Source organism: Mustela putorius, unplaced genomic scaffold (genome assembly GCF_011764305.1).
Source record: "Mustela putorius furo isolate JIRA1106 unplaced genomic scaffold, ASM1176430v1.1 tig00000731_pilon_pilon_pilon, whole genome shotgun sequence".
NCBI lineage: Eukaryota > Metazoa > Chordata > Mammalia > Carnivora > Mustelidae > Mustela > Mustela putorius.
Window position 1 is genome coordinate 1,014,381 of NW_025421461.1, and position 23,508 is coordinate 1,037,888.

The 23,508-nt window shown below is 46.8% G+C and overlaps 1 protein-coding gene across 1 annotated transcript in view; it reads left to right on the top strand.

The window, feature by feature from the left end:
• The first annotated feature begins 619 nt into the window (after nucleotides 1-619).
• The window catches only part of USP22 (ubiquitin specific peptidase 22), a 44,482-nt gene continuing 21,593 nt past the window's right edge, over nucleotides 620-23,508 (top strand). Inside the window, exons 1-2 of the mRNA XM_013047853.2 lie at nucleotides 620-1,015; nucleotides 20,628-20,760. Coding sequence (XP_012903307.2) covers nucleotides 845-1,015; nucleotides 20,628-20,760 — 304 coding nt within the window. The 5' untranslated portion in view covers nucleotides 620-844. The remainder of the gene's footprint in view (nucleotides 1,016-20,627; nucleotides 20,761-23,508) is intronic.

The following is a 23,508-nucleotide window of genomic DNA, read 5'->3' on the forward strand; positions in this document are numbered from 1 at the left end:
CTTTCCATGCCCTGCAACTCCCAGACAGGCCATAAACACGGGAGAGGCCGGGAGAAGCCTGCAGAGTCCCAGATGAGGGACTCCCGTCGCCGACACAACTGACCGCGAACCAGCACAGCACCGCCTGGGGTGGGAAAGCCCAGGTTACGGAACAGCACGGATCTGGAGGCCCAGCGAGACTGCACGGATTTGCAAGGCCCGGCCCGTTGCTCCGCCTCTTTGCGGCAGAGCTCAGGCCAGTGCAAACCGGTTCAGTGCCCCGACGGACTGTCCGCGTCGCCCAATCCTCCACTGCCCCCCGCCTCCGCAGTTCTCCGAGGGGACCGGGAAGGACAAGTGGCCAGCTTCCCGGGAGGCCGCTCTGAACCCCGCGGCCCGTACTGACAGCTAACTACCCTCCCTGGCGTAAGCGCGGGGGCGGGCCCCGGCCGGCTGCACGCCTTCGCCCTGCGCTCGGGCGCGGATAGCCCCGCAGCCTGCAGGCGCCGGGTGTGGGGCGGCGGGGGGCGGGCGGCAGGGGGCGGGTCCGGGAGCGGCTAGAGCCTGCGCAGTGCGGCGCCCGCGGCCGGCCGGGGATGACGTAACCTCCGCTTGCGGCCTCCGCGCCCCGCCCCGCGCCGCGCTCCGCGAACCGGGCGAGCGCTGCGCGGGCGGCGCCTGGCTGGCCGCCGCCTCCCCCTGGGCGTCCGCGCAGCCGGGTCTTTGTCCGCCGGCCCCGCGGCCGCCCGCGCTTTGTTCCCCGCGCTCGTGGGCTGGGGCGCGCCGCCGAGCAGCCCACCGCGCAGCGCTGGCGTCGTCCTCGTCCCCCTCGCCGCCGCCCGCGCGCGGCCGGGCCTTGCCCCCCATGGTCTCCCGGCCCGAGCCGGAGACCGAGGCCATGGACGCGGAGCTGGTGGTGACGCCGCCGGGCTGCTCGCACCTGAGCAGCTTCAAGGTGGACAACTGGAAGCAGAACCTGCGGGCCATCTACCAGTGCTTCGTGTGGAGCGGCACGGCGGAGGCTCGCAAGCGCAAGGTGCGACCCCCTCTCCCCCCGGGAAACTGCGGGCTGACCTAGGAGCCGGGGAGCAGCTCTTTTGCAGCGTTGCCCAGCAAGTGGGTGGGTGGGGGGGCTTCTGGGCCCTGTTGGGGGCGAGGAGGAGGAAGGGAGGGCTTGTTAGCCTCCTGGGGACCCTTCTCGGGCTGCGATCGCCGGCGGCGGGGGCGGGGGCGGGGGGGAGCCGCCGAGAGAGCTCTTCTCCTTTTCTTATTCCCTGCCCCCTTTCTTACCCCTCCCCCTTCCTTTACCCCTCCCCCTCCCCTTCGCCGCCTCCTCGGTCCTCCCGCGGCCTCTCCTCCCCTCCCCCGTCTTCCTTCCCCGCTCCACTGCGGGGGTGGGGACGGAGCAGGGGCGGGGTTTGGGGCGGGTCCAGTTCTGGGGGTGGGCAAGGGCGGCTCTAGGAAGGGGGCGGTTTTTTCCTCCCGGGTGGCGGTGGAAACCTGGTACTAAGGACGAAGGTGTCCGAGGTTCCAGCGCTAGGCGTCATCCAGGAACCCTTCGGAGCGGGGGAGGGTTCGGCGGGGGGCAGGGAATGGGGGCAATGAGAAGACTTAGAGAAAAGGGACAAAGACTCCGGGGCATGTTGGGTGGTTTGCTGTGGGTCGGTCCTCTGCCACCATACTGAGCACCCATTAATCTGGAGTGTGAATGAAGGCTTACCTGGGTCAGGGAAACGGAACCGTGTGTCGCGGCCGGGAGTTGTTGGGGCGAAGGTACAACTGTGTGGTGCTTGGGCAGAGCACAGGACGGGCTCTAGGGTCTGCAGGAGCAAATGCAGCGAGATGGCATCTCCCCGCCCCATTTCAGATCCGGACGTGGGTGGAGGGGGTGAGAGGTGCTGAGTAGTTGGAAATGGAGCAAGTCGAGCCACCTGTATCTGGGAAAGCCATTTCGTTACCAGCACAATGTGTTTTTGGAGAATTGCTTGTAGTTACGGAGGAGTGGATTTTTAACCCACTGAGCCACCCAGGCGCCCCATGGAAGAGTGGATTTTTAAAAGATCGGTTTGATGGGAAGGTTGGACGGTGGCGTGCCTTTTGCATTAAGAGGCTTTAGTAAGAAACTGATCACCTCCGTGAGACGTTGAGGAAATTACGTTTAGCGTTACCATTTCCAGGTAACGTCCCATTAAGCTTATTAATGATGTGGAAGTCAGAAAGTAACGGTATTACCTGAATCTTGTTACAGTGTAACGCGATTTTGCAGTTCAGTGAGGCTGGAAGGTGTGTTACGCTCTTTCTACCTTGTAGCTTAACATTTTTTTTTAAACTAACATCCACTGAGATTGTAGGGATTGAGCAACCAATTTTCTTTCTTATTATTAGTGATGGTGTTGGGAAGCATTACCTCTTAGAATGAACTAAAATCAGAGATGAGTTTTGTTAAGATCAGAGGGAGATTCTTGCTAATGGAATCGTGTGGTCCTAAAAAAATACCGGGGCTGAAGCCGGTTGTCGCGGCGATAATCTTGTTACTGCTCCGTGTCTTTAGTGTATTGGTTTAGGTTTATATGGTGTGTGTAACAGTCCTCGCCACATTGGATTCCTAACTTTAGAAATCCCCTGCTTTTTTCTTCTCTCTCCCCTCCCCCTTTAAATTTTTAATAAAGCTTAAAGAGTCAAGTTTAAGCCATTATTAACTTGTCTTTGTTCCTAAAGGAAGGAATCACTTTTTCGTTTGCTGTAATGTCTTGGATTAATCCTTTAATCTCAGTTACTTAGTTTGGAAGCTGTTGAAGCACATCTCTGTTACTCACTCGAAGGAATTTGAGCCGTTGACAAGAGGTGGTGATAAATACTTACTTCAAGCTTCAGATCTGTCAGTGTTGCAAAACCTTCTGGTGGTATACCAGGCAGAAATCCTAATGCCCTTCCTCTTCTCTGCTCCAGATTTGGGGGGGGGGGGGGGGGGGCGTAATTTTTGTATCACTTGGTCCTGTGTAACTGTATGTCTAGCACTCTCTAGTGGCCCAGCCAAGGAAGAGCTGGTTTGACAAGCGGTTTAACCCTGATGTTTAACAATGCACAATGCACCTTTCACCGTGTGTGGGATTCTCGGTAGGTCTGTAGGCTTAGTATATTTTGGTTTTAATAATATGAGGTCTCCTATAAAAATATTTCAATTTAAGTTGTAATTTCCGTAAACAAACAAAGGTGCCTTTTGAGGTTGAAGTCTCAGCGACAATGTGACCATAGGAATGAAGCCTTGGATGACAGGAGAGCTTCTCTTAAGTAGAAATGGGTTATGTTTTTTGTATCCACCTTTGATTCTTCTTTTGGTAGGCACAGAGTAAGAAGAACATGATCAGATTTGTAACTTTCTGTTCACTTTAGCCTTGAACTGCAGTAAGACTTGGGTACTACTCAATGTAAAAATGTTCCTATGTTCCCATGATTTAGGACTCAGTGCTGCCACAGTGGACCCTGCTTTTCTCGTGTGTGTTGAATATAGCAAATACCTTATCATTTTAGGGTTTGTGTATGAAAAAGAAACTGACAGTGAAAACATAAAGGTTTTACAGTGCTATCCGTTATTATGGCATAACAAAGTTACATTGTATTGTGAACATAGAGATACTTGAGAGGACAGAAAATATTTTTAAAATAATCATTTCTCTTATTTGAACTGTTTCTGCGACTCTAAAATTTTGCAGCAGCTTGTCCTCAAAGTACAGTCCTCTTGGAACACCTGGGTGACTCAGTCAAGTGTCTGCCTTTGGCTCAGGTCATGATCCCAGGGTCCTGGGATCGAGTTCCACTTGGGGCTCCTTGCTCAGTGGGGAGCCTGCCTCTCCCTCTGCCTGCCCCTCCCCCTGCTTTTGTGTGGGCTCTTGCTCTCTATGACAAAGAAAATCTTAAAACACACACTTGCATACACACACAGTCCTCTTTGTAGCTGTAGTAAGTACTTTTACCAGATACACTTTGACACAAATGAAGAAGAGTTGTCAAACTTCCTGTAATTTTGGATCATTGCGGATTTTGGTTTCGTTTGGTCAGTAACCTGGAGGATAGTAAACTGCCTTTGAAGGTTTCTATGTGAGGCACAAAATTTGGGGCCTAAAACAAGCTTTTGGTTAGAAATTCTTAGGGAAATACTTCGTTTGAGAAAGGAGCTAGAGAGAAGGAAACGTACCTGGGAAATAGTAAGTGAGAGGCCGGAGGGCTCTAAGATCCAGCAGTCTTACATTACTTACTCCTAACATTTTGTTGCTTGACCTTTGTGGTCTTTGCACCACAATTTAAATGGGGAATGGGTACCCTTTGGAAGAAAGTGGAATGATTCCCTGTTTGTTTGGAACTCTCATTCTTTCTTTATCCCAGAGTCAGTTCTGAACCCTGGGTTTCTGTCTTGAGGAATGGAAATCATAATTGTCAAAAGGCAATTAAATAGTAGGTGTCACACAGCCGGATAATAAATATCTGCCTTAAAATTTAGACTACTAGTAGATGCCCGGTGCTAATTCTTACATGTAGGGTAATTAGAGCCTGAACACATACAGGAGGGTGTAAATAAGTCTAGATGCTTGTCAGTCAGTCTTACTGAGGAAGAGTAAAATGCATTAATGAATCTTGTATTTAAAAAAAAAATTACAGAGGTGACAATATGAAGTTCTTTTCTTTCTTTTTTTTTAAATATTTTATTTATTTATTTGACAGACAGAGATCACAAGTAGGCAGAGAGGCAGGCAGAGAGAGAGAGAGAGAGAGGAGGAAGCAGGCTCCCCGCTGAGCAGAGAGCCCGATGCGGGACTCGATCCCAGGACCCTGAGATCATGACCTGAGCTGAAGGCAGAGGCTTAACCCACTGAGCCACCCAGGCACCCTGAAGTTTTTTTCTTAAGGATTTTATTTATTTGTCAGAGAGTGAGAGCGCACAAGCAGGCAGAGAGGCAGGCAGAGGGAGAAGCAGGCTCCCTGTCGAGCAGGGAGTGTGATGGGGGTGGGACTCCATCCCATGAGCTGAAGGCAGCTGTTCAACTACCTGAGCCCCCCAGACCTCCCAATATGAATATATTCTTAATTGGTAAAGTAAAACACCTTATAGGCACATAGAATGTATACAGTGAGTCTTTTCTGACCCCAAACAACCACTGTTAAGATATGTTTGCTGCCTGGGTCTTTGAGATTTCTTTAAAAATTACAGGTTCACCTGGGTGGCTCAGTTGGTTAAGCATCTGCCTTGGGCTCAGGTCAGGATCCCAGCATGTGGAACCGAGCCCAATGTGCATTAGGCTCCTTGCTCAGTGGGAAGCTGGTTCTCCCTCTCCCTCTGCCTACTACTCTGCCTGCTTGTGGTGTCTCTCCCTCTCTGTGAAGTAAATAAATAAATCTTTTTAAAAATTACAAATCTGCGTATAGAGCAAAACTATGTGTTTCTGTTTATGTAAACATATATGTTGTGTATCTTGTTTCCATCTTTCACTTACTGCCCACGCATACAGATCTGTTGAGCTGTGTCGTTAATATTCCATTGGATGAAAAAAAAAAAAAAAGAAAATACTCCATTGGATGCAAACAGTACTGTGTATTTTCTCCTTTCTTTCAAGCTTTCAGTTTGGAGGATTTACTAACAGTTTGTAAGACTTAAGCTTGGTAATCAGTGTAAAGAAGGAATACTCTTCGGCAAGTCATTTTTATGGATGTTTTTGTTTGCTGAGGGATCGAAATGTGATTTGTTGACTTAACATCAAACCTGAGATGTCTTTTAAAAGTGCATTTTTATTTATGGAAAAACATGGAGAGGGAGGTGGCGAAAAGGAGACAAGTACAAAAACTTAAGTATGAAAGATTAAAATTTATTTATTTATTTTAAATATTTCTTTATTATTTGAAAGCGAGAGAGAGCATGAGAGGGGGAGAGGTCAGAGGGAGAAGTGGACTGACTTCCTGCTCAGCAGGGAGCCTGAAGTGGGCCTCAATCCTGGGACTCCAGGTTCATGACCTGAGTGGAAGGCAGTCGCTTAACCCACTGAGCTACCAGGTGCCTGGAACATAAAAGTTTAAGGTAGTATAATTCCAGAGAGTACAAGTGTAGTGCCCTTTCATTTTGAATCTTTACAAAGTGACAAAGATCACTAGCCAGTGGACACTTGCCTCAGACAAGAGGCGCTCTTACAGTCAGGGTTGTACAAGTGTGGCTCAGGTGTTGGGCTGTTCTGTGGAAACGGAAGCCATTGCAGCAGGAAAATGGTCTGAGTTCTCTTGAGTCAGTCGTACTTTGTCATGTGTTTCAGAAAAAGATGTACTAGTCCAGGGTGTGCACTGTTCATGTCTTTTTAAAGTGCTGTTTTAGTTCTGGAGTCCAAGATCTATGCCTTCAGATCTGACTGAATCTCTTTGATTCATTTGAACTTTTTAGTAGATCATACTTGGGGGAAAACAGTTCTGCTGTTGGTGGCTTAGGCAGCATACCTGGAGTGACAGGACACACTGGGAGATTGTGAACTGAGAACCGTTAGATGTTCATGTGTTGCTGGCTTCACCATTGATTCATTCACCATTCATTCACTCACCTAACCATGACGTTGAGAATGCTGCTGAGCCCACTCCAGGTTTTTTGTTTCCTTTCTTCCTTCCTTTAAGTTCAGTTCATTTTTGGGGTATGTCTTTTTCTTTTCATTTTTTTAAGATTTTTATTTATTTATTTGACAGAGAGATCACAAGTAGGCAGAGAGAGAGGGGAAGCAGGCTCCCTGTCAAGCAGAGAACCGGGTGTGGGACTTGATCCCAGGACCCTGAGATCATTATCTGAGCCGAAGACAAAGGTTTAACGCACTGAAGCCACCTAGGCGCCCCAGTATATCTTTTTTTTAAAGTACCCTTTTTCCTTTTAACTTTGTTCTCTGGAGGAATTAGCTTCCGTTTTATTTATCAATGCCTTCAATCTCTCAAATCCTTAGAGCAAGATATCATACAATTCATACTAAGCAGGGGACAGGTCATTCCAAGTAAAAATCCAGAATGGAAAAATATTTTCTTTTGAGATAATCATAGATTGATGTGCTATTGTAAAAAATAATTCATAGAGATCCCTGTACCCTTCATACAGTTCTCCCCAATGGAAACATCTTGCAGACTGTAATAAAATATTAACAATTTCCGTCTTTGATGACAGTGTACCCATTTTATTCAGACCCCCCCCCCCCCCCAGTCTCCCTGATTGTTAACCTCTTATTGTTACTGCGGTACCTTTTGTCACAACCAATGACAAAGCTTGATACATTGTTATTAACTGAAAGTCAGATCCCATTAGTTTTTCCCTGGTCTCCTTTTTCTTTCTCAGAATCCCATTCAGGATTCCACTTTACATTTTGTAGTCATGTCTCCATTGGCTCCTCTGGATTGTGACATTTGCTCACACTGTTTTGTTTTCGATGACTTTAGAAGCTTTGAGGCATCTAAATACCTATTGCTATTCTAAAATACCTATTGCTCAGTTATTTTATAGAACGACCCTCAGTTTGGGCTTGTCTGATTTCCTAATGGTTCATAGCTGTGGTTATGGGTTTTGGGAAGACCAGAGAGGTGTTGTGCCCTTACCAAGCTCTGTCAAGGGTGAAGGGGTCGACACGACTTAAAAATACAGGTGGTAAGCTTGACCACGTGGCTCTCATCTTGCTCAACAGTAAAGTGACTCTTTTCTCCTCCTTCCCATAGTGTCCTCTTTGGAGCAGAGTCACTTGCACAGGTCACGCTTAAGGAGTGAGCAGTTATGCTCTACCTCTTGTGGCCAGGGTAACTACAGAAATTATTTGGACTTTTTCTATGAGAAATGTCTGTCCTTTCTAGTATTTATTCAGTGTTTTGTGTTGGTATAGATTTACAGATATTTCATACTATGGGTTATAATCCAGTATTCTGTTTTGTTGCTCAGACTGTTCCAGCTTTAGCCAATGGGAGCTCTTCAGCTGTCTTCTCTGTCACTCTGACATACCCTTACCAGTGTTTGTTTGGTTTATTGTTGTTTTTGAGGACTTCCTTACTTTCTGGTACTGTGAGTTTCTAGGTTTATATTGTATATTTTCTGCCCTGGTGTTAGAATCTGCCATTTCTCCAAGGGGCCCTAGTTCCTTTTATTGGAGAATAGAGTTAGGATTTACGATTTGGGCCATGGCTGTACCTGTTGATAACAGTGATGTGGCTTCTCAGCCCTCAGGGGACAGAACTAAGAAACAAATGTGTGTATATAGGTTGATGTACACACGTCCGTGGTGGTTCATCCCCAGACTTACGAAACTAGACCTGAGTTAATAGTGATGTCTCCAACTTTAATCCAGTACTGTGTGGATCATTCTAGCCTTCTTGTGCTTACCTGTAGCTTCTCTGAAACTGCCCACCATCCAGGTACTTACCTGTTTTATTTCAGTTCACTTGTATAGTGGTATAGGGACAAGGGTAGTCTGCTGCCTGATGGGACACTTCCTCATATTGTCTATTCTGAATGATAAGTTCCTTTAAAAAGGCCCATGAAAGAGCACTCTGGCAGAGATAGTGGTTTTAAAACTGAGAAAGCTGTATAACCTTTATTATTATTATTTTTTTTTTTTTAAGATTTTATTTATTTATTTTCCAGAGAGAGAGAGAGCATGAGCACAGTCAGGCAGAGTGGCAGCAGAGGCAGCAGAGGCGGAGGGAGAAGCAGGCTCCCCGCCGAGTAAGGAGCCCGATATGGGACTCGATCCCAAGACACTGGGATCATGACCTGAGCCGAAGGCAGCCACTTAACCAACTGAGCCACCCAGGCGTCCCGAACCTTTATTATTTTTTACCAGTTTCAGGCCCAGCCCCAAATCTGTGTTTTAATTCCTTATTAATTGAAGCTCCTGAACATAAGGGTTTGTCCTGTCAGTTCCTCTCAGATTTATTGTCTCTCTGCCAGCTTTTGTCATTTCTTTGGGTCTTAATGTCAGTATTGGTCTCTGTGGGCACATAATTAAATTTTTTTTTTTTGTTTGTTTTTGTTAATCTGTCTCACATCGATTTAAATCTCAGGCCCCTTGAAAGAATCTTGAAGGGTAGAGGAAAAATTCCCCCCTCCCAGCAGTGGTTTCAGAACTGTTGCTCTTCCCCTTCTTGGGGAGCAGTGTTCTCGCCTGGCTTACATGTGGCTCCTTTTGCTTTTTGTTTTACACCTTACACTCATTTCCATGTTACTTAGGCATGTTGTGTCATACACTCTACATACATGGGCATTATCACATACGTTTATTTGTCATACAGTCATATTTTTGTGTCATGGCCTGCTTTGCATTCTGGCATCTTCTGACTGCCTAACCAGTTACTTACAGATTTGCATATATTACGGTTTCCCCTTTGTGCGGTGAAAGTTAAGAAGTTTAAGTTAAACTCAGTGTTCAGGTACTGGGATGACCTACCTTAAGCAGATAGCTGAGGTTTGTTTCTTGCCGCTCACCTTATGTTGACAGATTTCTGCAGCGGAGAGAGAAATTAAGCCAGAATCAGTAGCTTTTATTACTGCTTATCAGCAGCTCTGGTAAAAGACTTTGGGGAATAAAGTGGAAAAAGGAGGGTTAAAATGAGGGTTTAGGATAATCTGATCACTCCCTATACACAGTTACACTGACAGTTGGGAGGTGATGTAGAATTTGAATTGAGAATAGCCCAAGGGGAAGAAAAAACTAGCCCAAAGCCGGTCAGGACCGTGGGGATTTTGTCCTTGCTTCTGCCCAAAAGTGTGATTCACCTGGGTCCCCCCCAGTCTCTCTTGGGTGTCTCTAATTTCTCATTTATGATAATAGTCTTTTATATTTGCAATGCATTTTGTATTCTGTAAAGCATTTTTCATGCATAATTTCACTTGATGTTGGTACTCGTGATACACGTTTTAAGTTGGTGTGGCAGGTAAGTCTCCTAACCTATGTAAGGGCACTGATGGGGAACACCAAATCTGGGCCTTGAAATTAGGTTACTTTGAGTCTGCAGTTTGTGCTCCCTCTGAATTATTCTGGAATGTTTTACAGCATCACCAAGTAATTCTCTAATTTCACAGACAGCGACCTGTATGTTGTACAAATTAGACTCAACTCGGACACTTCCTGGAGACAGTGTAAGATTGTACAGGTTAACGGTTCCAATCTAGAGCACTGCTCCTGCTTCACACACAAGTCTCAAGTCCAGACTGGCACCTGTGCTTGCAGCTGATTAGGACGCCTTCCTTGGATTTGGTCATTTGTTACAACGGTTCACAAAACTGGGGCACCTGGGTTGCTCAGTGGGTTAAAGCCTCTGCCTTTGGCTCAGGTCATGATCCCAGGGTCCTGGGATCAAGCCCCACATTGGGCTCTCTGCTCCTCAGGGAGCCTGCTTCCTCCCCTCTCTCTCTGCTTGCCTTTCTGCCTACTTGTAATTTCTCTCTCTCTCTCTCTGTCAAATAAATAAAATCTTAAGGAAAAAAAATGGTTCACAAAACTGGGGCACCTGGGTGGCTCAGTTGGTTGAGTGTCTGCCTTCGGCTAGGGTCATGATCTCAGGGTCCTGGGATCGAGTCCCGCATCAGGCTCCCTCCTCAGTGAGAATCTGCTTCTCCCTCTCTGCTCTGCCCCTGCCTCCTCCCTGCTCACACTCGCTTGCTCTCTCAAATTAAAAAAATAAAATAAAAAGGTTCACAAAACTCAGGGAAACATTTACTGTCGCTTACCAATTTATTGTAAAAGATACTATAAAGTATAAGATGAGCAGCCAGATGAAGAGGTACATAGGAAGGGGTCTGGGAGGGCCCTGTGCATAGCAGCTTCGGTCCAGTGGACTGGGGATACACCACACTCCAGTGCATATGAGGTAGGAAAGATGCTAGGGTTTGAAGCCAGTGGCCAAGAAAGAATTCTTGAAATGTCTTTGGGGCAGAAAGATGCTTTTGTTAAAGCACAGGGACAGGACAGAAAAAGCTGTACTGGGGTCATGAGAAGTGGCCCATTACATACTTTAAAGGTGGGTGGGGGTTAGGGACAGCGTAAGTCTCTAAGGAATTTTGGAAGCAAGGTTTCTAGGACCTTGAGGGGTCTAGGTGTTGTTGGGAAAAGGTTATTTATTACCGTCTAATAAAACCTTAGCCTGGAGATCCTGCAGATGTAATATCTATGGGTCATATGCTTGCGGGATGATTGCCAATATATATTTTGGGGGGTAGAGATAAAGGTAATTTCCAAAGGAATTTTTTAAATTAATTAATTTATTTTTAAAGATTTTATTTATTCATTTGAAAGAGACAGCACAAGCAGGAGGAGAGACAGGGAGAGGGAGAAGTAGACTCCCTGCCAAGCAGGGACCCCCCCACACATACCATGTGACACAGGGCTTGATCCCAAGACCCAGGTATCATGACCTGAGCCAAAGGCAGACACCCGACTGAGCCACCCAGACACCCGAGGAATTTTTTTTTTTTGAGAATGAATGTGCCCTTATACAGGAGCGGAGGGGAGGGTCAGAGGGGAAAAGGGAGAAGCAGACTCCCTGCTGAGCAGGGAGCACGACAGGGGGCTCCATTCCTGGACCTTGAGATCATGACCTGAGCTGAAGGCAGCTGCTTAACTGAGCCACCCAGGTGCCCCCAAAGGAATTTTTATATGTTAAAGTAGACTTAAAGGATCCTGGGGGTCAGGTGGCCTAAGATTGCCTTTTGCCCCTAGCAAAGTATTAACATTGAAGCACCTGAGTTCCTAGAGGAGTGTCACTGTTTAAAGGATTTTGTCAGTGGGCTGTGAAGTAGTAAGGAAATTTAATAATTTTTCTTCTGCCTTTGTTTCTTTCCCACATCACATGGATGCATTAACCAACCCAGAAGCCCTCTGAGCCCTGTCCTGTAGCATTTGTACGAAGGCCTCATTACATAGTTCTGATCGATTAAGCAGACACTGATTAGACTACAGAGGCATGATTGATTAAATCATTGGCAACTGGTGGAGGAGGTTGGAGTGGGGCAGAGAGTTCCAGCTCTCTAATGGCCTGGTCGGCTCCCTGGCACCCTGACCCCACCTGGAGGCTCTCCAGAAGACTTTCAAAAATCAGCTCATTAACATAAATGTCAGCCGTGTTGAAAGGGACTTGTTTGAATAACAAAAGACACGTTTATCAATAAGGTCACTTAAATTCCAAGGGTTTTAAGACCTTTGTTCTTGGAACTTGGAAGGAAGACCAAACTGTGTATTTTTTCTTCCTTCCCAGTTGTCTCACTGTCCCTTTTGTGCCAGAGGGAGTGGAGTAAACAGATCTATTGGAGCAGAGATTCCAAGACCCGACTGTGGCTTTCTGAGGTTGGGACATTTGAGGAGATTGTTTCATTTAAGTATTTGCCTCTTAGTGCCTCAGTTATGGAATACTTATTCCTGTCCCTTTGCTCATACCAGAGTCTGTGATGGTAGAAGAGTATTTTGAGCCCTTGAAAAAGTCATTGAAGAGAATAAGAAACAATTAAACTTACCTCCTTAACAGTTGTCAGATGTTAATAGACTAGTGGTGGCGGGAAGTTGTGCCTTAGCTCTCAAGGTGCTGTGTTGTGGTTGTCGCTTTCTTTAAGCTGAGCTCAAAATTCATGGTACAACTGAATCATCCCTGACTTCATAGACCCTGTCTGCCCCCACCCCATCCTTCTTGGGGTGGGGAGGAGGGTATGAGAAGGAAGATCATAGAGATTAGGGTATCCAGGGAAATAGTATTAGGGCTGAATGAATGGACTTTTTCTGCATTTCTTACACTATGTAAGCTCAGAACTGTTCTCTTTTCTTTTCTTTTTTTCCAAAGATTTTATTTGTTTGACAGGAAGAGAGAGCACAAGTAGGCAGACCAGCAGGCAGAGAGAGAGGTTGAAGCACGCTCTCCATCAAGCAGGGAGCCCTATATGGAGCTGGATTCCAGGACCCTAGGACCATGACCCAAGTGGAAGGCAGAGGCTTAACCCACTGAGCCATTCAGGCGCCCCATTCTTTAAGTTTTTATTTAAAAGCCAGTTAACACGTACCATAATACTGATTTCAGATCTATAATACAGTGCGGCAGTCCTTCCATACAACTCCCATGCTTATCACAAGTGCCCCCTTAATCCCCATCCCCCCACCCCTGTCCCTCTGGTAAGCCCTGGTTCATTCTCTGTACTTCTCTGTTTCTTGGTTTGCCTCTCCCCCTGCCTTTGTTCATTTGTTTTGTTTCTTAAATTCCACACAGGAGTTTTCAAAATCATAGGGTATTTGTCTTTTTTTGATTGACTTATTTCATTTAGCATAATCCTCTCTAGCTTTATCCATGTGGATGCAAACAACTGTCAGTTGACCCCTGTCTGCTTTTCCTGTCAGTAAAATCCTAGCTGTGTTTCAGGATTTCCTTGCAGGCTACTGAATCTACTTGAATTAATACATGGGAGAAAGGGATTTAATACAGAAATCCTTGCAAGAACCCCAGGAGCAGTAGACTCTGGGTAGAGTTTCTCGGAACCCCCGCCAGACTCCAGAATTCCGCTTCCTCTCCCGTCTAAGGCAGTGGCCAGTGTCGCCTCCCCAACAGGATGAGCTGAGGGAGGAACCCTGGCCCCCCTGTGCCTCTCCCTGGCCCATTCAGACCAGTAGTATGTGGTGCACAGGTGTCCTAACCTTCCCAGTGTCAGTAGGAGCGGGTTAGAGTCCTACTAGCTAACGTGAACTCCATATTCTTTCCTGCAGCTGCGTTAACAAGTGACCACAAACTTGGGGGGAGGGGGGTTAGAACAAGTACTGGAGGCCCAAAGCCCACAAAAGCCCCGTTGGCAGGACCACGCCGTCCAGAGGCTCAAAGGGAGGAACAATTCCGGCCTGTGCCAGCTCCAGCCCCCCACCTTCCAGTGTCTGCCTCCTTCACCTGGCCTTCATTCCTTTGCCCAAGGTCTTTGTGACCTTCCTAAGGACACTCAGGCTGGCATTTAGGGCCCACCTCCCTAATCAAGCGTAATCTCATCTCAACACCCTTAACTTAATTACATATGCAGAATTTCCCACTTAAGGTAACATTCTCAGGTTCTAGAGATTAAGATGGGGACACACCTTTGGGGGAGCTACTGTGAGCCCATTGCTAATCCCTAACACATGCAGGCACTGTCCTCAGGACACTGAAAAGCATGGAATCATTCAGTCCTGGTGGTAGCCTGTGTGAGGTGGAAAAGTCACCACACAAAGGCGGGGAAAATCCTGTAACTTGCTCGTATCTCACAGCGAGGGTGGTGGGAGCCGAGGGTGGTGGGAGCCGGAAGTGAGAACGATGTTGAGTGGGTCACAGATCGGCCACAGCTGCAGGCAAGATTTTTAAAGAATTAACTGGAGCTGGCTGTAAGGAAATAGTGGATGTCTACCTAATTATTTTCACTCGTACTTTGCAGGACTAAGCACTTGCCTTTATTTTATCATCCTGAGATTTGGTGTCAGACCTGCAAGTGTGGGTACCGTGTCTACTGCTTCTCGGGAAGTCCAGGGTTATGCCCAGCCGCTCTGGGTTCTGTGCTCCACCTTTGGGGTCAGTGAACTCAGGACATAGATCTTAGGAACTCCTCATGGGAGTCAGTGATGGCTTGTTGTAGGATCTGGAGCTGTGCTGTCCTGAACTCCAGGCACTAGCCACGTGTGTTGTTTGTAATGACTTTGCAATAGGATAAAAAACCCAGTTTTCTGGTTGCCTGCATGACTTCTACCTGTAATAGACTGTGCTGATACAAATGACGAAAGTCCGTGTCAGAGTCAGATTCCAGCTCTCCGTGGTTAGTGTTTGGTTGGTTGGCGGGCTGCTCAATGACTGTTGGAGAATTGGTCTCACAGCTGTTGGCATCTGTCCGCCCAGTAAAAGCCCTTCAGGCGAGCGCTCAGCCGCCTCCAGAAGAGCTTCCTTGGTGTTCTTTAGACGTGTTGAACCTGGTCACCCAGAGGAGGAAGTGATGTCCAGACTCCTTACACGCTTGCTTTCTTGTTCTTCGGAAGAGCAGGTCTTCCCACTTGGAGTTAGTTCTCTTCTCCAGCTGAACTGAAGTCATACCCATTGTAAGAAACATTTGTCCTATAGAATTCCGTGGAATTTGAGCAGAAATTGTGTACAGACTTCTCAGAGTTCTCTCGTCCTCCTCAATCAGGTGTAGTGGTTCTCCTTTTAAATTGCACAGCATTTGGTTTACGTCTCTCAGTATGCCGGCAAACCGCATCTATTAGCGGTGTGTTTACTATTTTGTGTTACGGCTGTTTATCCCTCCTGTTAAGGCACACTCCTGGTGAGTTTTTGTAAAGTGAATGTACTCCTGTCCTTATGGACAGCACCCAGCACTCCACATTATGTCCCCTGCAAGCCCTTTCCAGCCGCCACCCCATCCGCGCTTCCATAAGCAGCTGGTGACCTTTGCCTGCCTCCTCAGAACTTCGTATGACCGAAGCCTGCAGTGCGTGCTTCTCTGTGGCTGGCTTCCTCTGTGTTCGCGTCTTGGATTCGTTCTACTTCTTGCTGCTCTGGTCATTCCACTCACTGTCTATACCACAGTTTATTCTTTCTGCTTCTGCCGAATATTTTTATTTTCAGATTTGGGTATTACGGGTATGATACTTTGTGTGTCTTCTGGTGTCCTCAGTATATGCACTTCTCTCATGTGTGTCAGTTTCTTTGGGGGGTGTTAAGGTTTGGATGAGGTGGTGCTTGTTGGCCAGAGTTCTCTGTTCTAAAGGTAACCTTTTCTCTTTTAATCAACAAAAGTAGTCTCTGGGGTGATACTTTGAAACTAAATATCCTCTGCTCCATTATACAGACATCCAGACATATGTAGACACATACACCCATGTACACATGCATATAAGAAATTTAATGTATTTTGGGGGGTGCCTGGGTGGCTCAGTGGGTTAAAGCCTCTGCCTTCGGCTCAGGTCATGATCCCAGGGTCCTGGGATCGAGCCCCGCATCGGGCTCCCTGCTCAGCAAGGAGCCTGCCTTCCTGCCCCCCCCCCCCCCGCCTGCCTCTCCCTACTTGTGATCTCTGTCTGTCAAATAAATAAATAAAATCTTAAAAAAAAAGAAAAGAAAAGAAATTTAATGTATTTTTTTATTGAGGTGAAATTCACATAAAAATTAACTTTGAAATGAACAATTCAAAAATAAAACAAACAAGTCATTGTGTTCATGATGTTGTACGATCATCACCCCACATCTGCCAAGTTTCAGATCACTTTTTTTTTTTTAAGATTTTATTTTTAACTGATCTCTGCACCCAGCATGGGGCTTGAACTCAACCCTGAGATTAAGAGTGGCATGGTGGGGCACCTGGGTGGCTCAGTGGGTTAGGCCGCTGCCTTCGGCTCAGGTCATGATCTCAGGGTCCTGGGATCGAGTCCCGCATCGGGCTCTCTGCTCAGCGGGGAGCCTGCTTCCCCTCTCTCTCTCTGTCTGCCTCTCCGTCTACTTGTGATTTCTCTCTATCAAATAAATAAAATCTTTAAAAAAAAAAAAAAAAAAAAAAGAGTGGCATGGTCCTCCTACTGAGCCCGCCAGGTGCCCCCAGGTAACTTTTATTTCCTCCCCATTCTCTCTTCAGTCCTTGGTGGCAGCCTCTGATTTCTGTTCTGTCTCTACAAAGAACTAATATTCTTCATATTTCATGTGGATGGAATCACACTACATGACTTTCAGTGTCAGCTGCTTTCACTAGCTTTATGTTCTCAAGGTTCATCTGTATTGTTGCAGTTTCAGAAGTTTATTCCTTTTTTATGGCTGAGTAATACTCCATTGTGTGGATATACTATATTTGCATATTCGTTCGTTTATTGATGGAAATTTGGACTTTTTCTTCTCCCTTTTAGCTATTGCAAATGACCCAATACTTTTCTCTCTGTGGTTTTAGCATCTGGTGATCATTGCCTGAATCCATTATTACGGTGTGGATTAGAAAATGAAGATTTTGCGTGTGTATTTTTGTCTTTCCTACTACATTGATTAGATGGAATTCTCCGGGAAGAAGACCATTAAGACACTGTGTGTGTGTGTTTGTGTAGTATTAGTAATAGAATGGACTTGAGAATTCTTTTTTATTTAGTATATAGTCTGTTCTTGTTGTTACTCATTTGTATGCTCAAATTGTACCAAAATTGTCTAGTGGGAATCCCTTAAGTGGGCTCCCATTGTTCCTCATGTGTCTCTCTTGGTGTTGGACTCAGTGGCTTATAAGAGGTATCCATTTATGTTCAGCATGAATTAATTAATTGTTCGTGGCTAGGGTATGTGGCAGGTCATTGGTGTTTATGGATAATAGATTCATGACCTGTATCCATGGTGAACGTGCCAGGGGACCTCCAGTTAGTAAAATCTAATGTGTACCTTAACATGAGTATCAAGCATGGGCTTTATTTATTTATTTATTTATTTGAGAGAGAGTGTGTGTGCACATGTACACGCATGCGGGGGGAGAGGGAGAGAGAGAATCCCAGGCAGATTCCACACCTGGTGCAGAGCCCAAGATGGGGTCAGTCTCACGAGAGATCACGACCTGACTCGAAATCTAAAATCAGATGCTTAACCGACTGAGCCACCCAGGTGCCCCCACCATGGGCTTTATTTAAATGAAAAATACCTAGCTGAAGTGTGAGTATGTGTGTGCATTTATTTGTATTTGAGGCTTTCTTCCCCTGACCCAGTGGCTTCGGGGCATGATCAGTTTCTGTGTTTTCAGTTGGAGCTCTCTGCTTCCTTACAATTGCTGCAGTGTTTGTGCAGCTGAGTTCTGGAGGATCTTTTTCCTCAGGCAGGTTTCTCTTTCATGAAATTCTGCACAGGAACGGGTGATACATTTTTACATTGAAAGTTCAGGGCTTAACTTTTATCTTTTTAAAAAGCTTGATCTGGGTTTTGGGGCACCGGGCTGGCTCTGTTGGCTGAATGTCCAGGTCTTGATTTCAGCTCTCTTTGTGAGATTGAGGACCAAGTCGGGCTCCGTGCTCAGGAGCATGAGCTTGGGTCTGCTTGAGGATTCTCTCCCTTTGCCCCTACCCCCCCCCCCAGTAATTTTTTTTAAAAAAAAGTTCTTTTGTGTTTTAAGGCAAAATTGTGTTAGTTATGTAATTATCCAATAAACTTACATTTTCAAGGTAATCGTACTCTGGAATTTTTTTTTTTTGTTACATAAATAGAATTGGATTTACTGTTCTAAGTGCATGGAGGAATTTTTTTTTTTTTTAAGATTATTTACTTATTTATTTCGCAGAGAGAGAGAGATCACAAGTAGGCAGAGAGGCAGGCAGAGAGAGAGGGAGAAGCCGGCTCCCTACTGAGCAGAGAGCAAGTCATGGGGCTTGATCCTAGGATCCTGAGACCGTGACCTGAGCCCAAGGCAGAGACTTAACCCACTGAGCCACCCAGGTGTCCCATGGAGGAATTTTAAATGTCAGTTTTTAAAAATATCCTGAGTGGGGCACCTGGGTGGCTCAGTGGGTTAGGCCTCTGCCTTCGGCTCGGGTCATGATCCCAGGGTCCTGGGATCGAGCCCCGCATCGGGCTCTTTGCTCTGCAGGGAGCCTGCTTTCTACTCTCTCTCTGCATGCCTCTCTGCCTACTTGTGGTCTCTGTCAGATAAATAAAGAAAAAATCTTTAAAAAAAAAATATATATCCTGAGTGATGGGATGCCCAGGTGGCTTAGTTGGTTAGTCTCTGCCTTTGGCGTGGGTCATGATCCTAGCATCGTGGGACCGGAGTCCTCTTGGGACCGTGTGCTCCGCAGGGAGCCTGCCTCTCCCTCCGCCTGCTGCTCCCCCTGCTTGTGCATGCTCTCTCTTTCTCTCTGGAATATAAGTAAATAAAATCTTTAAAAATAGTTTTAAAAATACCCTGAGTGATAAAAATACAGGACACTTCTTAATCTTTCCCATTCTTTTGTGTCTGTAATTGTAGTGAATAGTAAATGGATTCTCACTCATGGTTATAACTAAATCTCCAGGCATCTCTTGCTTACAGTATTTCTAACTAAAGGGAAAATTTTCCATGATGCCTGGAAGTATCACTTGCTTACATCAACTATAGTTGTATGTGTAATTTAAAAATGTCCCCTATATTCCTAAAAACAATTATGGTTACCTAATCTCTTCGATTTATCATTAGAAGAATCAATAGATGATATAACTACTATTTCTACTAATATGGCATTTTATTCATTTATTTGTTTGTCTTTGTCTTAAGGATTTATTTATTTGAGAGAGTCACGAGGTGGGGATGGGCCAGGGAGAGGAGCTCGTCTAGTTTGTCTCCTGACTTTGGGCTTTGGCCACAGGGCTCTGTGCTCGTTGAGGCGCCATCCCTGCCCAGCTGATGTGCACTTGCTCTGCTTCCCCCCGGTTTCCGCACACAACTTCCCTGCAGGCAGTTACCAGCTAGGTGAGAACAGTGATTCATATTTTAGGTAAATATGGTTTGAGCCTGGCCTGGTCCCCAGAGCCTCTCCTCCCTCCGTGCCACCCATTCGAGGTGATTGCACAGCCTGTCACCGCGGAGCTTGGCACCTGACTTGATCTTGTGTGTGTGGTGGGAAGCTTGGGGCTGCCTTCAGGCTCAGGGGCCACTTGGGGTTAGGCACAGCCTCCTCCACATTCTAACTGTGTGTCACACACACACACACACACACACACACACACACAGGCTCAGTGGTCAAGCATATACACTAGTGACTTCCTTCAGATGTCAGAAGAGCCCAGAACCATCACCAGCGGACGGCTGTGAGCCTTGACTGGGGTGTGGCATCTTTCAGATGTGGTCGCTTTCTGCCCGTGGCCCTGGTGTCTGGTGCCTTCATCGGGTATTGTGTAGTGTGTGTGTCGACAGCACGCTCTTGTCTTAATTTTCCCCTTCCTGGTATCCAGTTTATTTCCTCCTGGCCCAGCTCCCAGCACCCCCATCACAGAGGAAAATCCGACACCAGGGTGTCCTCTCAGAGGCCGGAAATTCACTTTGACACCTGCAGGGAGTTTAGAGTTACTGCTACAGTGTTGAGGTCCTACTGTGCTGGAAGCAGTGGTGTTTTGTGGTGGTTTGGGTGTATAAGAATTATCACTGCTCACATTGGCTGAGATTACAAGTTTAGATTTCTGCGGTCTAACTCTTGGCTACAAAGTTTCTTTTTCTTGTTATTCTGTATCACTTTGACTCATGTCCTCTCTACTCTTTGATGGATGGCTGCTGAATTGGCTTTGGTGGTGGGAGCTAGAATAGCAAACGTACAGTGATGTCCATGGTAGGGGTGGCAAGGCTGCAAGTTGCTGGTCTGAAATGGGGACAGGAGTCGAGAGGGTTGGTGGCTCCCCGTTGGGGCTCAGGCGGAGACTCCTAAAGCTTCATGTGGCAAACCTCTGAGCAGCCAGCCCGGTTTGGTAGTTGAGGCTGTGGGCTGAGCTTTCTTACGTGGAGCTGATAGTTTTGAGCTAAATGAGCTGGAGTACCCTTTGGAGCTGTTGAAAGGATTAGCAGGGTGGCCTCTAGTTGAGTGAGGCTGATGATACCGTGATTTCACTTCCTCCGGTCGCCTCATCTGTTACAGATCACTTTGCTTGGTCACTTTCTCTCCGAGGGCAACTGGTTTCTAATTCTCTGCTCTCAATTTCAGGCGAAGTCGTGCGTCTGTCACGTCTGCGGCGTCCACCTGAACCGGCTTCACTCCTGCCTACACTGTGTCTTCTTTGGCTGCTTCACAAAGAAACACATCCACGAACATGCCAAGTCCAAGCGGCACAACCTGGGTGAGCCCCCTCCCCCTACGCATGTCCCTGGTGCAGCAGCCCCCACCGGCCCTTCTGATCCCTGCCCTGGGGCTGGAGGCAGCCCTCTTCCCAGGGGCTGCTGTGAAGTTCCAGTGAAAGTCAGAGCCACTGAAACACATGGGACTCCCAGGGCTGATGGACCTATTAGCTTGCTTTCAGGCATCGGAGTTGAAGTTCATATTCTGTGTAACTTGAAATGATAAACTATGAAGGTTCACTGTTCTGAATCTTTCTTTAATGCAGCCTCAGAGCCATCTTTCCCTCTGAAAAGCATGATTAGGTACTTGATGAACTGAAAATTTGCAAAGAAAGATCTTGGATGCAGTGTTGGGTTATTGATGTCAGCATGGACAGTGACCCGGCCCAGTGGCTTTTACTGCTTTCTATGATGGATCCTCACTGTTCTTGATAACCCAGAGCCATGGAAAGGCTAACAGTAGGGTGGTGTCGAGATAAACTTAATGTTTCTTAAACTTAGAAGTTCCAACTGTCCCACATTCTGGAAGTTACATAAAGCAAAGTTTTGTCCTTGGCTTTATTTCCGTGCTCCTTAAATGATTCTCTCCTTCAGAATCATGTTTTAAGTGATGGCAAGGTTAGGTCCAGGCCAGGGAAACTTCATGGGGACTCAGTGACTCCAGTTAAAGCTCTTTACCAGCCTTTTTAAATAGTACAAATGGAATGTACTAATGGAGTCCTCCCTCTGGGACGGCCCCACTTCTCCCAAGAACTCACAGAAAGCGCTGGTGAGAAGGCTGCTTGCTGCTTGGAGTGAGGGACTCGAGTTACGAAGATGAGCTCATTGGCCTTTTTGGAAAGAGAGCTAATGGGGCAGTGGTGCTCTCATGAATTACATCCCACGGAGGAATGAGGTCACCGGTGATCTCTTACACTGGCTAACCCGAGGGAAAAGACCCTCCTTGGGACAATGTGGAGGTGTTAAAGTTGTTTAGTATTCACTTAATGTACATACGTGCTTTTACAATACAGCTGAAGAATATTCCTGCCATGTCTGATTCTCGCACCAGACCCGTTCGGGCCACGTTGCTATCATGCCTGGGAAGTGATTTCGTGTGGGTAAATGGTTGTGGAAGATTGCATATACTATATTTGCACTTAGAAAAGCTATCTGAAGAATCTTACTGTTACCTGGAGTCATCTGTAAAAGTCACTTCAGAAATTTATTCATTTCGTCCTCCTGATTGATAAACCCTGCCTCTACTTTTCCAGGATGAGTAAGTTTTAGAAAGTTTGCTTTCAGAAACAGAACAAAACCTTGAAATGGGAGTGCTGAATTAATGAAATGCTGTATTAAGTCCATGAATTTATTGAAGACTCTCTGTCTGTGTGTTTAACCAAGGTAGAAATTAGTTTTCTGTCTGAGTAGAGAGGAGGGCACAGGTGAGGAAGTGACCTGGGGCAGTCCAACTCCCACCTCGTCCTCTGGTCTCTGTCTTTCCGACTTGTGGGAGCACCTGCCCGCCCTCCACTCTGGGCATCTCACTACCGCTCCTGCCCGTCATCTCCTGAGCAGCCTCTAGGCTGTCAACATTTTGGGCGTCATTTTATACAGAGTATTTTGTCGGATGTCCAAGGGCAGGTTAATGGAGCAGTGCTGTGAGGACTGAGGAACCTTGATTTCCTTGTGGTAGCTTCTTCCCCTCCCAGGGGACACTCAGTAGTGCGGTGTTGGGACTGGAAATGTATTATTGGGAAAATTCTCAGCAGGCATCTGGTTTTTAGTTGGAGTAGCGAAAGAGGCCCAAACGGAGTCTTCTCTGTATATTGTGGGTGATGCACTTAAGAACAGTGTTAGTAGCAGTAAGGTCATTGTCAGAGGTCTTGCGGAGGGAGTCAGTTGTGGGACGAGGAGGGTCTTGACAGCAGTCTGATGGAAGGTTCTACCTCTTTGTCCATCCTGCCCTATAAAGTTGCCTTAATTCGACGTGATAGATACACACTTCAGGCAAGAGAGCGTCCGCTCATTCGGGATAGTCCCTCCGAGGCTGGTGTCCTCCCACCGGGACTGGTCCATGTGCTCAGCCGGGTGCTGCAATTCCAGCGGACGGCGGGGCCTGCTGCAGGAGGGTGAACCACCGACTCGGAGCTGTTGGATTTCATACTTTCTAGTTTCTCAGTTTCTCTGGCTTCCTTTTATGGCAAGTCACGTGGTACTTAGATTTTGCCACCATGAGCCACAAAGGTACAAAAGTAATGCCTTTAGCCTCGTTCCACATGTCTTCGAAGAGTTACTGTAGTTGCCCCCAGAAGAGCACGTGCTGGTGGGGGCGGGATTTCAGCCCACTTAGCACTGAGTAGTGTCGCCCTCCATTCCCTAGGTCACCCTGTGGCGCAGGGAGAAGGCCCTCGCGTGGTGCCTGCAGGCATGATGCCTGTGTTGGCCGTGGCTTCGGGCATTCCCAAGGAGGCCAGCGTACCCCGATCTTGACTGTGAAATAATTTTCCAAGGGAACTACCTTGCCCGAAGGTGTTGCTTTTACATTTTATTTTGAGGTGGGATTCACACCGCGTACAGTCCAGCTGTTCAAAGCGTGTGCTCGGTGGCATTCATTCACCCACCACATTGTGCAGCCGCCGTCTCTCCACTTTCCATCTTCTCAGAAGAACACCCGCCTCCAGGAATGAATTCTCCCCCAACCCTGCCGCCGGAGATCGCCAGTCTGCTTTTTGTCTCTCTGGATTTGCCTGTTCTCAGTATTTTATAAA